This window comes from Tubulanus polymorphus, chromosome 2 (genome assembly GCF_964204645.1).
Source record: "Tubulanus polymorphus chromosome 2, tnTubPoly1.2, whole genome shotgun sequence".
NCBI lineage: Eukaryota > Metazoa > Nemertea > Palaeonemertea > Tubulaniformes > Tubulanidae > Tubulanus > Tubulanus polymorphus.
The window spans coordinates 24770893-24787250 of NC_134026.1; the positions used below are offsets into that span (position 1 = coordinate 24770893).

Sequence of the window (16358 nt, forward strand, 5' to 3'; positions counted from 1 at the left end):
TGTACGCTATGATATTTTTTCTGAGTGAACATGGACCGAAGGTGTGCGATTGCATGAATGCATTTTAGTCAGACCTGTAATTGTCAAGAATTTAGAAGCAGTTGTGTGACGTCTTGACAAAAACATCGCTGAATATAGACATTGGTGGTGAGGGATTTTCAACAGGATTTGGAGTGCACGGCCTTGTGTCTTTCAGATTTTTAGTCAAAACGAAAGAAAGTCATCATTGCTTATACTGAATGAACAAAACATTCATTGATTCGATCTAAAACATGTAAATTTATAACTTGTACATAGTATCGGTGTACGTTTCGTTAGTCATACAGCACATTGTTAAGTAGCATTTGTTGTTTACGTTGAGAAGAAACATTCGATTTATTATCATCGCTTTAAGTGTTAACTCTGAATCTATTACATCAAAAACAACTTAGATAATTAAAACTAATTATATAAACTGTTGTAAACTAACTTTCAAAATTTTTAAGTTTTTAGAGTTGATTTTATGAAAATTTATATCATTATTGCCAATAAATGTAGAAAATCAGTTTTCTTAACGAGAAATTAATGGTTTCGGAAATTGTAATAGTAAAATCAATACATATGATCAATAAGGTCACCGACAAAATGTATGTATTCATTAATATCTCGTTAAAAAGCACATTATCTTACGTCGATCACTCTAAAAGTCACCTTAAACCTCAATTATGTTCTTATTATGCATAAGCATTTACCATTCGGGATATCGTTTACTTCATTGAGATGCACGATCTTTTATGAATTTTAGAAAGCATATCTTATCTGAAATAATTCATGAACACTTTTTGGTCAATTACCGTTGAATTCAGTTTGATTATCGCTCAGTTAATTTTTCTAAATGGCAGTGTAACGTAACTTAGTGACTGTGCCGTATTTAATTGCTTCATCTATAATCTCAACATTCCTATTTACACGAATAGATGAAATTAAACATTTATTGGACCATTTAGATTAGATATTCATTATATTCATTCATGACGTACGTTTCGTGTAAAAATTCTGCCTTAATGTTGTGTATTTAATAAGAAATAAATTTTTCCAAAGAAATTTTGCGAAGTTGTACGCATGCGAAGATTTCATTTCTTCAGAATATTACAGTGTTTTCAATAATACGTATTATAAAGTAGTTTCTTTGCGGTGTGTATTCACCGGTGTTTCTATACTCTGTTCACCGACATACACTTGATTGACATGCGGTTGAATCTTTTTATCTTCGTATTCTGTTACATCGACTACGGCCCAGTCCTGAATTTCAGCACTACCAATAATCAAATAGATAATGGCTCCTGTCGATGCGATCGCAGCACAAATGTAGAATACAATTTGCCATTCCTCTCTCGATTGCTGAAATGAAATTATTGGCCAAACTTGGATAATTTGTCTAAGGTAAGGCCACCAGCTGTTGCTAAAAACATTGCTTTCTGCTACAAATCTGAATATTGCATTTCATAAATCTATAATGAGCACAGCAGGTGATGGTATTCTGAGAAGATGATCGTTACAGCATAATATCGGCTAAAGTGTAAAAGAATTAATATCAATAACTCAATTACGTAAAAAGATTGCATCAAACTCACGTGGTTCGCAACTGCGCCGACAACGGCAGGTGCCACAAACCCTGCCATGGTTGCAAATGTGTTCGTTATACCAAAAAGTATTCCAGAGAATCTGGGTGCGATGTCGACGTGGTTGCAAAGAATTACGCTGACAGAGCAGCCCATTGTCGCAACACCAGCGGTAAGAAGAGCTAGCGCCAAAATTGTTCGAGAGCAGTCGACGAAACCAAGCGCAATAACAAGAACAGACGGCAGGAATAAACCTACAATGAAAACAATTTCTTAATCGGATTCGACAGTAGCTATACTATAGTATATAGATTGAAAACAGTAGCGTCACGAACCATTGCGTAAAATTCACATTTGATTCTCGACGATTTCGTCTAGCAAAGAACCTACCAATTGAAAACATAAGTTTTCTGATAGTCGTCGTTGATAGGAAAGATTTACTTCTCAGGAAATCGGACACTATTCCTGTTAGTGTGATGAACAACCACATCAGTACGTAGGTGATCGCCGAAAACACTCCATTCTGTAATCAATGCATTTTCACGTTCAAATTGCATTACAAAATTTAGAGAACCTCTAACAAGTTAGAAATCACGTTTTTATCTTCATCGTTTATTTACCGATTTGATGTCGAGTTCAAGCACGTCATTGATATATGATGGTATATTTGTGAGAAACGTATAGAAAAGCCAAGTCGCAGATAGGTGCGCAACTACAAGTCCCCAAACAGGTGCAGATCTTACTATATCTGACCACGGAATTTTCTAGAAAAGTTCCAAAAGCGATTATGTATGTAATATGCGAATGTGAAAACAAGTTAATTTTTAGATATTTGAGAGAACTACCTACAAGGTCTTTCTGCGCATCTATTATTTGCCCGTGTAGAGAATTCTGTATGTATTCTTTTTCGGTCGTTGAAATGCGAGGATGATCTTCGGGAGTATTGTAGACCAAAGCGAACCACAGCACACACCAAACAAGGCAGATACCACCGCTAATATAGAATATAGACGACCATTCAGCAAATTCACACAGCACACCAGATAAAGCCAAAGTCACTACTGTGCCTATTTGCATACCTGCATAGATTAAAAGTATCTATCTACTATGAAGCTAATAATGTATAAAAGTATGCGTATAAAATGATAAACGCAATTAAAATTTCTAAATTTGAAAAACCCGTGTTGGCCTACCTGCATAAGAACTAGATGTGAGTCGACTCCTTTCTAACGGTGGTGCCCAGGCTGCCCAGATAGAATTCATAGCCGGGAAAGCAACTCCCTGAAAAACAGCCGTTAATCCGTCATCCATTCACTGTATTCAACGACTGTGTAACAAGTTCAATGTATCACCTACCTCCCCTAAGCCGACTATGACTCTCACAAGTATCAGGAAATAAGGGCTTACAGTTGCGGCTACTGGAGAGAGCAGTGTACCGAGAGCAGCGATGGCCATGCAAACTCCAAAAACTATTTTACCACCAAATCTAAACGCTAGCAAACCTCCGGGTAACTGGGTGGCTATGTATCCCCAGAAAAATGAACTTAGAATCAAACCTTGCGTTTCTTTCATCCATACATACTCCCCTTCCTAGTGAAATTGAAATTACAAACTATTATCATTTGACATGGTAGAATTTTCAAATGAAATGGATAAGCGTTTGATATCTTACTTCAAATGACGATTTTCTCCCGAAACCTAAATTAGTTGAACAATTGACTTTGTCCTGGAAATCGTTAGTACCATTTTCAGAAGATAGAGCTTTGACGGCCGTTTGGTTTACCATACAGACGACTGCAACACTCATGTTCACCCGCATAGCGTACAAGTTGAAAAAACCGAAAAAAACGATAAAGGCAAGTCCAACACGCGACGATCCAAGCCATGATACTGAAAGCAATTGAATGATAATATAATGACAAACCTATGACTTACGGTATGCATTATCCCTTATCATCCTTAAGTGCCAGATGTACCTTTATGTTCTTCTTCGACGGCATCGCGTTCACTCGTCAGTCCCGATATCGTCATGACTAAACTAGTGCCTCAGGTCTTCGACAAGCAGATTGAAAATACATTATACGGCATGTATTCTTCTTTTGTATGCAAAGCAAACAGCAGTGAACTATAGGATCCTCCTTCGAGATCTGTACTATATATATATATGTATATATATACATAAGCACCTAACCGCGCGCTACATTTTTTGCAACCTTGTCTGCATTTTTAACATAGCGAGAAAGAAAGCTTGAAAATATTCACCGTCAATGTCATTCAATTACAATGATTCTTCTTTGCTTGAATAATATGTATGGAATATGAAAAAAGAATATATTCATGTATAAGAAAAAATAATCTTTGTTCATTTGAATATTCTAATTAGATATATAAGCAAGGCAAGGGCACAATATATATATTTATGCCTATATAAGTATTTCGCATTTCCTTTATTCATTTATTTTCTAGTACATCCAACACAAGTTGTTCTTCTTTAGTAGCACTTCGTCTTTGTAAAAGTGGATATCTATTTTCACCAGCGTTTACATCGTTTATATCATTATTATCTTCGGAATTATCATTCCTTGCCCATGCTTGGACCTCACCGCTTCCTAGGATTGAGTATACCAATGCACCAAATAAACTAATCGCTGCACATATGTAGAAAAATATTTGCCATTCTGCTCTTGTTTGCTAGAAATATTTGATAGAATCATATGCTTTCATCATCGTAATTCTGAATAAAAAAGTCTTATAGCTATCATTATTATAAACACTCACATGCGTCGTTATGATACTGGCAATTACTTGTCCAAGTAAGCCCGCAAGAAAAAAGAATATGCCTGTGCTACCCACCAACAAACTGGCATATTTTGGAGCTACGTCCACCTGGTTACACGAAGTAACACTAGCTTCAGATCCCATCATCGCCATTCCAACAATGAGGAAAAGTAACGCAATAGCGATGTTTGAGCAATCCAAGAAGCCCAGAATTATGATAAAGACAGACGCGAGAATCGATCCTGAAGAAAAAAACAAAATATTCATCTTACAAAGATGATCTGAAATCAAGGGAAATATTGTTTAAGAATGAACCCACCAGTACAAAAATATGCCTTCCGTATTGACGAGATTCTACCAGGGAATCTTTTGATGAAGATATCAGCTGACATTCCGGATAATACGATAACAATCCACATTGCTGCGTTTGAAAACGAAGAAAGTACGCCATTCTGAATGTTAAAAAGACATAGGCCTACAGTGAATACTTTGAAAAATTCAGTTGAGTCCATCCTAAAACATATACCGGATAAATTTTTCATTCACGGAAGACTTCAATTTCCCTTTCAGCAGTATAAGCACTATTTGTTACTAACCGACTTGATGTCAATTTTAAGAACTTCATTGATATACGTCGGCACGACCAGCACAAAGGTCATGTACGTCCAAGCGTAACAGAAACATCCTATATTCAAAGCCCATACAGGACCTGACTTGACCATCTCAATCCACGGAACATCTTTGAGATTCTGTAAGAAAATTAATCTATAGTAGATTTTCTGATGATTTTTTCATGTATACGCGCATGAGAATTTTCAAGGATATTGTGTACGTACTAACTTATTTGTTTTCCCGACCTGCCCGGCTAGAGAATCCTGTATATACTTTTTCTCAGCCGGTGAAATTCTAGGATGTTCTTCCGGGGAATCATAAACGATAATAAACCAGCATACGCACCAAACACACGATAGCCCGCCAAATATATAGAAAATTGATGGCCATCCCAAATATGCACATAAAACCCCGGAAACCATTTGGGAGACTATTGTTCCGAATTGAGTACCTAAAACAGGATATACCGGAATGAATTAAATTGCACGACAAGTGATGATCAATATAGTAATCAATTCTAGAGCCTTACCTGCAAAAGAAATAGTAGTCAATCTACTTCTCTCTAACGGTGGAGCCCAGGCCGCCCACAATCCAAATCCTGCAGGAAATGCAAAACCCTGAAAAAGAAACACACGCACAAATCTACTGCTACAAGCATTCGATTTTCTTCATAAAACCCCTAAATTCTGATATACAAATGAAATTTACAGTTATACCCCGCTATACCATAGACCCCACTTAATCCGGATCATTTGGCGACAATGAAGTTGATCATCTTCATGAGAAATCCGGATTAAACATCATACGCGTGTCACATATTTATGTATAGGTGGACTGTAAATGGCTGGATTAAACTGATGCGGGTTAGGCAAAATATATACCCTTACTTGTGAAGATTCGAAAGATAAGAACTAACCTGGCAGATGCCGATGATAAATCGAAGTGCGATGACAAGGTAAGGACTAACTGAAGATGCAATTGGAATCAACAATGTGGCAACAGCCGACACTGCAGAAGTTATTCCGAATACACTGCGTCCGCCATATTTAGTAACGATCATACCGGCCGGGAGAGCAGTTATAAACACCACCCCAATATATCGAACTTAGTATCAATCCTTGGGTTTCTTTCAACCAAATGAAACTTCCTTCCTGATATATAATGTTCAACAAGAATGAAGAAGTTATCAAAATATGACATGACGACGACGATGATGATGGTACGGAACTTGTTCTAAAAACCATTTTACATCTACCTCGCTTATGGATTTGTGACCGAAGCTCAAATTTGAGGAACATATTACGTTGTCCACATCCTGCACCGTCGAATTTTCTTTTGAAAATGTTACTTCTTTTACCGCTGTGTGATTCACCATACACACTATTGCTACACCTATACTAACTCTTAATGCAGACAACGAAAAAAATCCGAAAGACACGACGATTGCCAATGCCAATCGGGATGACCCGATCCATTTATCTAGTTGAGAAATTAAAATCGACATAAGTTTAATACAAATAACTCACAAAGAAACTACGTAGGTACTTTTCGTTGTCAAGTCTAAACCGATGTTTATCTATAATGAGTTTTTTTGGATGCTTTGAATTGTAAAAATATATTTAGTCAATTTACCGCCTCGATCCTGGTAAACATCTGCCATATTCAGTCTGTATTTTCCAAAAAGCCATGCATTCTCTGGTGAGCTATCTAGTTTTGTGCCATATTTATAATATCTTATCAAATGAACTAATTCACAGTCTACAACTATTGATATATGTCGACGAAATTGACTTAGTCGTTAATAAAATTCATAGGTGCCACTTCAAAAGATATCTTTGACAGCTGTTTACCATTCAAACGACTGCAAAGTTATCACTTGTAGTGAATAAGTTTGATGAATCCAACAGTATACAATCATTTTTGCTATAAAGCGAGTGGCAAAACTAAAGAATATACAATTTGTTTTCAATTTAGATTTATTCAAATACATTTTCTTCGCTTCAAACTTTAAACGCTTTCTTATTATTCATTACACACAGAAAAAAATTAGAATATAGAAAACGAATATAATGAAAATAAATTAGGTTTCATCCAACAATATTTTCTGTAAATGAAACTGAGTTCTTATTATAACGATATAGATTCGTAGTCGTACTATAAGGATATAAAGCTTAATTAGATTTTGATTCTGTTATAAATTTGAATCGTTTTTTACCAACGCTTAACGACATAAAAGCTCTACAAAACCATTAATCTAGGTTTACTTATCATACACAAACAAACAAAAAAATATTGCCATAAACTTTCTAACTTCTAATAAAAAACAAACAAACTATTTGTATACACTATATAGGTTATGTTCCTTGTTTCAAGTGTAAATCTTCTTTGAATCAGTTGTTAGTTTTGAGCTTTCATCCAGTTTTGGTATAGGTGTTAGGTTTTCTAAGTCTCTGTCTTCTTGATAATCATTTTTCGCCCAAGTTTGGACTTCGCCACTTCCTAGGATCAAGTAAACGAATGCACCAAATATTCCAATCCCTGAACATATGTAGAAAAAGATCTGCCATTCTTGTCTTGTTTGCTGTAAGTATTACATAATAAAGTAGATCATATTGCTTTTGTAATGTCGTAATTAAAGATTCTAAAATTTGCTTTTTTGTCTATTTCTACGTGTGTACATACGTGTTTAGTTATAATTCCTGCGATTGCTGGGCTAAGTAAGCCCGCAACCGCGGAATAGGTTGATGCCGAACCAACCAACAAACCAGCGTATTTTGGGGCTATATCAACTTGGTTACAAAAGACCACACTACACGGGCAACCTAACGCCGCTCTTCCCGCGATAAGGAAGAATAAAGCCAAACTAAGGTGAAAACAATCGAAGAATCCCAAAAGTGAGATCAAAACGGATGAAGCGATCAATCCTGAAAGGTGAAGATTGACTTGTATGATTCATAATTCATAATTACGTGGTAAAACTGTAATTTTGGAAAGCCTACCAGCAGAATAAAATGTTTTCCGTGTCAACGTTATTTTATCAGGATACCTATTGATCAGGAAATCAGCGGAAATTCCACATATCATGATAACTATCCACATCACTGCGCTACATATTGATGAAAATATTCCATTCTGCAATAGAATGATCACAAATCATTACAAATTGAAAAATGGTATTTAATGATAAGACTCAGATCCTTGCACCACTTACAGATCTAATGCCAAGTTTAAGAACATCATTAATATAGGACGGTGTCATCACCAGAAAAGCTAAGTTAGTCCATGAAAAACAAAAATAACCAATGTTTAAAGCCCATACTGGACCAGACTTGATCAATCTACTCCATGGGACGTCTTTCAATATCTACAAAACATGTGCAAAAGAATTATTCTCAAACGGGCGACGTTCGATGCTGATCAACATAAAGCAACTTTAAACATAACTTTAAACTGTCTTTTTCCATCTGCCCGACTAGGGATTCCTGTATATATTTTTTCTCGGCTGCTGATGTTCTGGGATGTTCCTCAGGTGTATCGTAAGCAATGTTAAACCAAAAAAGACACCAAACACACGACAAACCGCCAAAAGCGTAAAAGATCGACGGCCATCCCAGATATTCACAAAACACACCCGAAAGCATTAAGTCCATTACCGTTCCAATTTTCGCACCTGAAATGATATTTCACCCATTATTTGTTGTACCGAATTAAACGAACCCAGTACTTATTCAGATGTAATTCCGTGACGATACGATAATTACCTGCCATAGAAATAATAGTCAGCCTACTTCTCTCTAAAGGTGGTGCCCAGGCTGCCAAAATGATAGATACTGCCGGAAGCGCGAACCCCTTGAATATATATCAGGCCTTGATCAATTTTTTCAAGCATTTCAATGGAAAATGCATTCATAAAAATTGTATATATATATAATATTTATGAAAACCGAAACAGCAATCGACAAATGTTTGAATTTTTAATATTATTTCACTTGCCTGGCAGAGGCCGATGATAAAGCGAAGTGCGATGACAAGATAAGGACTAACTGTTGAAGCAATTGGAATCAATAATGTAGCTGCAGCTGATACTGCAGTAGTGGTTCCGAATATAATGCGTCCTCCGTATTTTGTTACGATCACGCCGGCCGGAAACGAAGTGAATAAGTAACCCCAAAATACTGAACTAAGAATCAAACCTTGAGTTTCTTTCAACCAAATGAAACTTCCTTCCTGGTCGAATAAGAAAAATCACGAATCTATATTCAAGTTCAAGATGATTTACATAGTAATTTGTTTCTGTTAAAAACCTGTTAGAATTTCATTCTACCTGATAGTTGGATTTGTAACCTAAACTATCATTTGAGGAACATTTTTCGCTGTCTTCGCCATGCGTCGACAAATTTCTCGTTTGTAATGTCAACTCATTTACCGCGGTTTGGTTCACCATACAAACTATTGCAACACTCATACTCGCTCTTAAAGCAGTCAGAGAAATAGTCCCGAAGAAAATAACAGCGGCCACAGCTAAACGGGACGAGCCAATCCATTTATCTAGGATATGAATTTAATGCTAATACAAGTATACACATTATAAGTTATATACGCATATACAATATTCTCGCGTATCTAATGCAACAAGTTTCGTTAGTATCAATATATCTGTGTACCTTCCGTTCATAACATAATTTTTAATTCATTTCTACGATATGGAATAATAATTTTCATTTACTTACGACCTGTATTTTCATCAAAAAACACCATTTTATACTGAATCGCTACAGAGTGTATTCGCAGATTTTAAACCATATTTCGATACATTTTGGCCTAATGCATTGGATATTCTGATATATGTAAATCGATTCCGCATTGAATGAGCTTGAAATAATTAGATTTAAATCAAAATAGTTTGAATCGCTGATGTCGTCTAATACATACACAAGCCATCTGACGCCTGATAAATACAACGTTGTCTGTCTTGTATTTTTGGTGAGCCTTTCGTTGACATTAGATTTCGGTATGTTCCTTTTCGTCAATTGTCTGTTTTCAGGGATTTAAAACGAAGCTCCAAATATTCCAATTACTGCACATACGTAGAACAAATATTTGCCACACTTCTCTTACCGTGATAACATTTTCTATTTTCAGGTGCCCTCATTTCTATAGTTTGTGAAAAATTTGATGGTTACTTCAGATTTGTAACTTGATATGGACCGGTAAAACTTCCGGAAATTTCTTCCAGAGACTTGAGAAGACGGAATTTGATTTTGAATAAAATAAACAATGAATGAAGTTGTATTATCCGAAATACGGATATGAATATTTATTTTTAGTTCACCAGCGCACATAATTAGTAAATATTCAAATGAGTAATATCATGATAAAGGTAATTATCAGCTGGTTTGATTTTCTCATCGAACCGCAACGCGCCGGCTCAAAGAAACCGAACCCCAGCGACAGAGCCCGATGTAACCCCTGCCCGCGATGAAAGTAATGATGAAAAAAAACGAACCCCAGCGACAGAGCCCGATGTAACCCCTTCCCGTGATGAAAGTACTTTTTCTGGTTTTACGTTTCGAGCTTCACCTACCCTGCCACCTCAAGTTGCTGTTAATAATGATGCAACATCTGGTGCGAACGAAACAACCAGCCGCAAGGAATACGCCACACTGACCAACTCTACGAAATCGCGCACCCGTAAAACCGCGCCTGCTGGAAATCGTAAACGGGATACCGTTAGACCTCCGGAAAAAAGAGCCAGAGTAGCGTCTGAACCTGAACAATCATCAGTAAACGAAGCGCTCCGAGACGCCAGGTTCGTCTTGGATATGGACAGTGGATTACATCTATCCCAACCGCTAGCAACAGCTCCAGAATAGGATTGCGCCGAGCCAGGAGAAATTAGTATCCTGTGTCTGAATATTTGTGGTTTGAAATCTAGATCATATACTCTAGAGTTTGATAGTTTATGCAAGTCAGCTGATATTTTAGTTTTTTCTGAAACCAAACTTGATGATTCCGATGAATTGTGGGTAAAAGAGTATTTTAAAAGTGTCGGTTACGAAGTAGTCATGAATAACAGATCAAATCTAGCTATAAGGAAATCTGGGGGAATCCTGGTTGCTTTTAAGCAAAGTCTAAACAGATATATTAAAACTATTCATAAATCAACCAATATCATTCAATGGATTGAAATTGATAAGAGATTCCTAGGGTGGAAAAAACATTTGTTAATTGGAGGAGTATATATTCCCCCAGAAACTAGTAGATATGGAAATATTAACTTATTCGATGAACTCGACACTGACGTTATAAACCGAATGAGTTCTACCGATGCTTATTTTTGTCTATGTGGCGATTTCAATGCCTACACAAAGCAGTTATTAGACTATTTACCCCATGACGAAATACTCATGGAATTCCTAGGCCTAGACGAAGTTTTTGTGGAAGATCGTCATAACCTTGATGCACTAAAAATACAAGGTCTACTCAATAGGAAAAACAAAGACTCCTCTATCAATAATTGGGGTTATCGTTTGTTAGACTTTTGTAAAAATCACAACATGTTCATTGCAAATGGCAGATTAGGTAGGGATAAAGGAATCGGTGAGTACACGTGCATCAAAGGGGAAAATAACCATGTTATTGATTACTTTATTATGTCTCCCTATTTGTTGTCAAAATGCGTGAACTTCAATGTAAACGACTATGACCAAATGATTTCAGACGTACACTGTGCTGTTACGTGTTCCTTCTCTATTTCACACACGAGAAGTCCATATACAAATGTACAAAACATGCCTAACATACCAGGTAAAATTAAATGGAACAGTGGTCGAAGCGATGTTTTTAGAGAGGCAATCAACCAAACCGAATTGAATAAAATAAATATCGAACTTCAAAATGATATAATAGACAGCGCCTGTGCGAATAAGCGTATATGCGACATTTTAAATAAGGCGGCAGGGGCCACAATGGGCCGAAGCCGGGTTAACTTTGACAAACCAAAAACTTTGTTACATGACTATAAAGTGAAACGAGACTGTAGAATTTATAGGAAAGCGAAAAGAAATTATAAAAGATATCGATCCGTCCAAAATAGAACTAATCTGAATTCGGCGTATAAGAGGTATAAAACATCGATAAAGATATCAAAACAAAAGAAAGTTAAATTGCACAATGACCAAATAGGAAAGTTAGCAAAAGACGATCCAAAAGCTTTTTGGAAATATTTCCGAAAGGAAAAACCAAATGAATGTAAAGCGTCGCTAGATGATTTATTTGACCACTTTTCCGTCATTAACCAAAACCGTAGTGCAGAAAATGATAATCGTAATTTTTTCAATGTGAATGACTTCCTTCATGACCACAATGATGATGCACTTAATAGGCTAATCACTGAGGGAGAAATATCTAAATGTATAAAATGCCTCAAAAATAATAAAGCCCCTGGAAACGACGAAATTTTAAACGAATTCCTCAAAACTGCAGAAAATGAAATCATGCCTACCCTCGTTTTGTTGTTTAACAATATTTTGAAAACTGGCTGCATTCCGGAAGAGTGGGCTGTAGGTATTATCACTCCAATCTTTAAGAATAAGGGAGACCCTTCCAATCCGGATAACTACAGAGGAATTACTCTATTAAGCTGTATGAGCAAATTGTTTACGAGCCTGATTAATAAACGTTTAGAGGAGTTTTTGATGGATAACCAATTACTGAATGAAAATCAAGCTGGATTTCGAAAAAATCGTAATATCATGGACCATATTTTCACATTGCATTCTCTTATAGATATTCTGACTAGTAATAAGCGGAAGCTTTACTGTATATTTATTGATTACCAAAAAGCATTCGATACAATATGGAGAAAAGCACTGTGGCATAAATTAATTTTAACGGGAATTACAGGAAATATCCTCCGAGTGATTCATAACATGTATCAACATATTAAATCTAAGGTCAAGGTAAACGATCGATTATCAGAAAGCATAGATAGTCAAATTGGGTTACGTCAAGGGGAAAATCTGTCACCAGTGCTTTTCTCCATATTTGTCAATGACCTCGAGTCTTTCTTATACGAGAAAGGGTGTCAAGGATTAGATTTCCAGCTGGATGATTTCTGGTTTAACATATTAATACTTTTATATGCCGACGATACTTTATTATTATCTGACAATGCTTCCAAACTGCAAAATATACTTGACCATGTTGTGGATTACTGCCAAACATGGCAGTTAGTAATCAATGTCGAAAAAACCAAAGCCATAGTTTTCGAAAAAAGACGATCTAACAGACAGCCCATTTTCTATATCAGGGGGGTAGCCTTGGATACAGTATCTGACTTTAGATATTTGGGAGTACACTTTAATTATACTGGAAATTTCGCTAAATGCAAAAAAGATATCTGTGACCAAGCAAAAAAAGCACTATTTTTTGTTCTTAAAAAAGTACAGCAATACTCCCTAACTATAGACATTGCATTTAAAATTTTTGATGCAATGGTGGGATCGATCCTTACCTTTGGTAGTGAAATATGGGGTTTCTCGAACTTAGATGCAATCGAGAAAATACACCTAATGTTCTGCAAATACTTATTGAAATTGAAACGTGCAACTCCAAATGCTATGGTTTATGGAGAATTAGGTCGTTTTCCTTTTGAAATACAAATAAAAGTCAGAATGGTTAAGTTTTGGGGACATCTGATCACAGAGAGCAACACTCATTCTAGTAAAATGTATCGTATCCTAATAAAAAATCATGTAAATGGTAAGACCAGTAAATGGATCACTTGTATTCAGTCTATCTTAGAAAACTGTGGTCTAGGTTACATTTGGTACGAACAATCTTTCCCGAATATCCGGTATTTATCAGAAACTGTTGAATTATGTTTACAAGATCAATTCAAACAGAAATGGCACCAGACTATCGCAGCTTCAACAAAACTAGATACCTATAGAATTATTAAGCCGAATTGGGGGCGGGAAGTATGTTCATTAGCACTACCATTTGACCTCAGGACAAATGTAATACGGTTTCGTTGCTCTAATCATAATCTACCGATTGAAACAAGAAGATATGAAAATATCCCCCGAAATGAACGACTTTGTACCAAATGTAACCTAGGGCAAATCGGCGACGAATACCATTTTATAATGGAGTGTACTTTTTTCGAAAGTTTAAGAAGTCGGTACATACCGCAACAAATAGTAACGTTTCCTAATATAAGAAAATTTATGAACCTTTTTACGTCAGAAAACCCAAACGTCCTAAGGAATCTTGCAGTTTTTATAAAAAAGGCACATAGCCTCATCTAGCCTCACCTCATCGCTGTTCCTGGTATACACGAACTTTTCAAAATAACTTTTCAATTGTAAATATAACTAGTTATTGTATGACTAGCAACTGTTATTGTATAACTGCAAACTGTTTATTTTGTATGTATCCTGTGCTCGCAAAAAATGTACAATTTTCTGGAGCAATAAATTTAAATCTAAAAAAATCTATCCTTATCCAATCCATAGATATGGACGAAATAGAAGAAAATGAATTGGAAAAATAGGGAGAAAGTTCAACCATGTGGATGCAGCGGGTACCCAAGAACATGGCGCCTGTACACTGTATAAGGGCTTGATATGGTATGATTTGCATCGTAACAGAGATCTGGTGTAGTTATCGTTTCGAGCCCATCGAGTGTCATACAAGTTTAACTTAATGCCTAGTCAATAAAACAAGCACCTGGAGCACTGGAGCAATGGGAATTTATTCTACATAAATCATTTTTTGCAGATATTTTCCATTTTTGCTCTGTGGAACCTGTATTCCTTTTATGTAGTAGCTGACAGAGATTAGTAGACAGACATTATCTACCGACACAAACAATTTCGTTTGTCTGAACATTAGCGAATCTCTAATACTCGTGTATTTGATTTGTTGAAGCTGCAGCAGAATTCACGTGAGTTAATAGAAATATTATTTAAATGTATTATCATATGTATTATCATACCAACTAAAAATACCACCTGACGCTCGGACTGTTGAATACATAAATCGTGGCGAACGATTAACATATGTTTTGCAACGCATAGTTTTTAATTTCTTTGCGAGCATTTTGTTCACTGGTCATCTATCATCAAAAATACAGGAAGATACACTTTTGTTACTGACTCCTTCGGAAATTGAGTGAAAAATACTTGATTTGTTTAGATAATACAGAATTTAGAAAAAATCATCGAACATTCATTATGGATCAATCAATCATTGTGAGTCTCTGTTATAAGCTACATTTTCATTTTCTGCTTCGTTCGTCATTGAATCTCTGATGCTAAATGCGATGTCATCATACTCATCATTCTTCGCCCACGCCTGGACTTCGCCACTTCCGAGGATTTTGTATATCAATGCCCCAAATAATCCGATTCCAGTACAAATGTAGAAAAATATCTGCCACTCAGCTCTTGTTTGCTGCAAGAAAAAGATACGTCTATTATCTACAGTAGACTGCGATTAAGTAATCAGATTGATTACTTCAAGCCTACATTGGCCGCTGTAGTTTGCATTTATACACGCGCGCATCGTAAACGAACCGAAACTGAGAAATGTGGTCGCAGAGTTTCACTCAAAACTATTGAATTATTTTTTGTCTGAAATTTGATATACAGAAGGAAACCCTCGGCGATTCACTATGGTGATCATATGAAATTAAGAGATTAATGTAATGTTCCACTTATTGAGACTGCCGTTTGGTTCAGGAAATCCATATTTTCATCCATTGATTTTACCTGTAACCGCTTAATTGGGTAAGGTCCCAACTGTACCGGTTTAGGCGGAGTACCTATAATGATTTGCCTGCTGTTTGCCACGGGGAATAAACAACTTAACTTACGAGGTATTTTCAACTTACGTTTTTAGTTAAGATTCCAACAAGAGCTGATCCAAGTACACCTGCTAGCGAAAATAAGGTTGATACAATACCCATCAATAAACCGGCATATTTTGGTGCTATATCGATAGGGTTAGTATAACAAACACTGTATGAACATCCTAACATAGCGAGTCCAGCAATGAGAAGAATTAACGCCACGACCACATGTGAGCAATCTAAGAATCCTAAAATAAAGATCAGGATGGCGGAAAAAGTCATACCTGAAAATAAACAGTATCCCAGTCAAAGATTAAGAATTTGTTCTAGATTTATTTAAAAAGAAAATAAAACACGGTTCAAAAATAACCCACCAACACAGTAAAACACTTTCCGTACCCACGTGATACTGGACGGATATTTCCTAATGAGATAATCAGACATGAAACCGGACAGAATTAGAAATAGCCACATCATAGCCATTGCTAAAGATGAAAATACTCCATTCTGAA

General features: G+C 36.1%; 3 protein-coding genes across 3 annotated transcripts; all 3 read right to left on the reverse strand.

Annotated features, from left to right (window-relative positions):
• Window positions 1-1031: 1031 nt before the first annotated feature.
• On the reverse strand, window positions 1032-6690 carry LOC141899073 (uncharacterized). Its single transcript, XM_074785227.1, is given in 19 exon segments — window positions 1032-1380; window positions 1614-1855; window positions 1992-2124; window positions 2222-2365; window positions 2451-2680; window positions 2795-2882; window positions 2958-3191; window positions 3274-3491; window positions 3578-3647; window positions 4059-4292; window positions 4380-4621; window positions 4699-4831; window positions 4976-5128; window positions 5216-5442; window positions 5521-5608; window positions 5908-6072; window positions 6074-6142; window positions 6394-6470; window positions 6624-6690. Coding segments are annotated over 19 exon segments (3003 nt in total). The 5' UTR covers window positions 6652-6690; the 3' UTR covers window positions 1032-1152.
• A 669-nt stretch (window positions 6691-7359) lies between these two features.
• On the reverse strand, window positions 7360-8584 carry LOC141899074 (sialin-like). The gene is made up of 4 exons (XM_074785228.1): window positions 8203-8584; window positions 7991-8123; window positions 7674-7915; window positions 7360-7572 (listed from the first exon to the last, which is right to left on the reverse strand). The coding sequence occupies exons 1-4, from the start codon at window positions 8248-8250 to the stop codon at window positions 7360-7362; spliced, it is 636 nt and encodes a 211-aa protein (XP_074641329.1). The 5' UTR covers window positions 8251-8584.
• Window positions 8585-15242: 6658 nt separating this feature from the next.
• LOC141899076 (sialin-like) lies at window positions 15243-16329 on the reverse strand. The gene is made up of 3 exons (XM_074785229.1): window positions 16221-16329; window positions 15889-16094; window positions 15243-15449 (listed from the first exon to the last, which is right to left on the reverse strand). The coding sequence occupies exons 1-3, from the start codon at window positions 16327-16329 to the stop codon at window positions 15243-15245; spliced, it is 522 nt and encodes a 173-aa protein (XP_074641330.1).
• Between the last annotated feature and the right edge of the window lie 29 nt (window positions 16330-16358).

What these genes read in the sequence shown, in the direction of transcription:
- LOC141899076 (XM_074785229.1), bottom strand. Translation starts at nt 16,329, where the DNA reads ATGGCTATGATGTGGCTATTTCTAATTCTGTCCGGTTTCATGTCTGAT. An exon ending in GAAAGTGTTTTACTGTGTTG is followed by an intron (nt 16,095 to 16,220) that starts GTGGGTTATTTT and finishes TCTTTATTTTAG; the next exon opens with GATTCTTAGATTGCTCACAT. An exon ending in TTGGAATCTTAACTAAAAAC is followed by an intron (nt 15,450 to 15,888) that starts GTAAGTTGAAAA and finishes TTTTTCTTGCAG; the next exon opens with CAAACAAGAGCTGAGTGGCA.
- LOC141899074 (XM_074785228.1), bottom strand. Translation starts at nt 8,250, where the DNA reads ATGACACCGTCCTATATTAATGATGTTCTTAAACTTGGCATTAGATCT. An exon ending in GAAAACATTTTATTCTGCTG is followed by an intron (nt 7,916 to 7,990) that starts GTAGGCTTTCCA and finishes TTCACCTTTCAG; the next exon opens with GATTGATCGCTTCATCCGTT. An exon ending in CAGGAATTATAACTAAACAC is followed by an intron (nt 7,573 to 7,673) that starts GTATGTACACAC and finishes TAATACTTACAG; the next exon opens with CAAACAAGACAAGAATGGCA.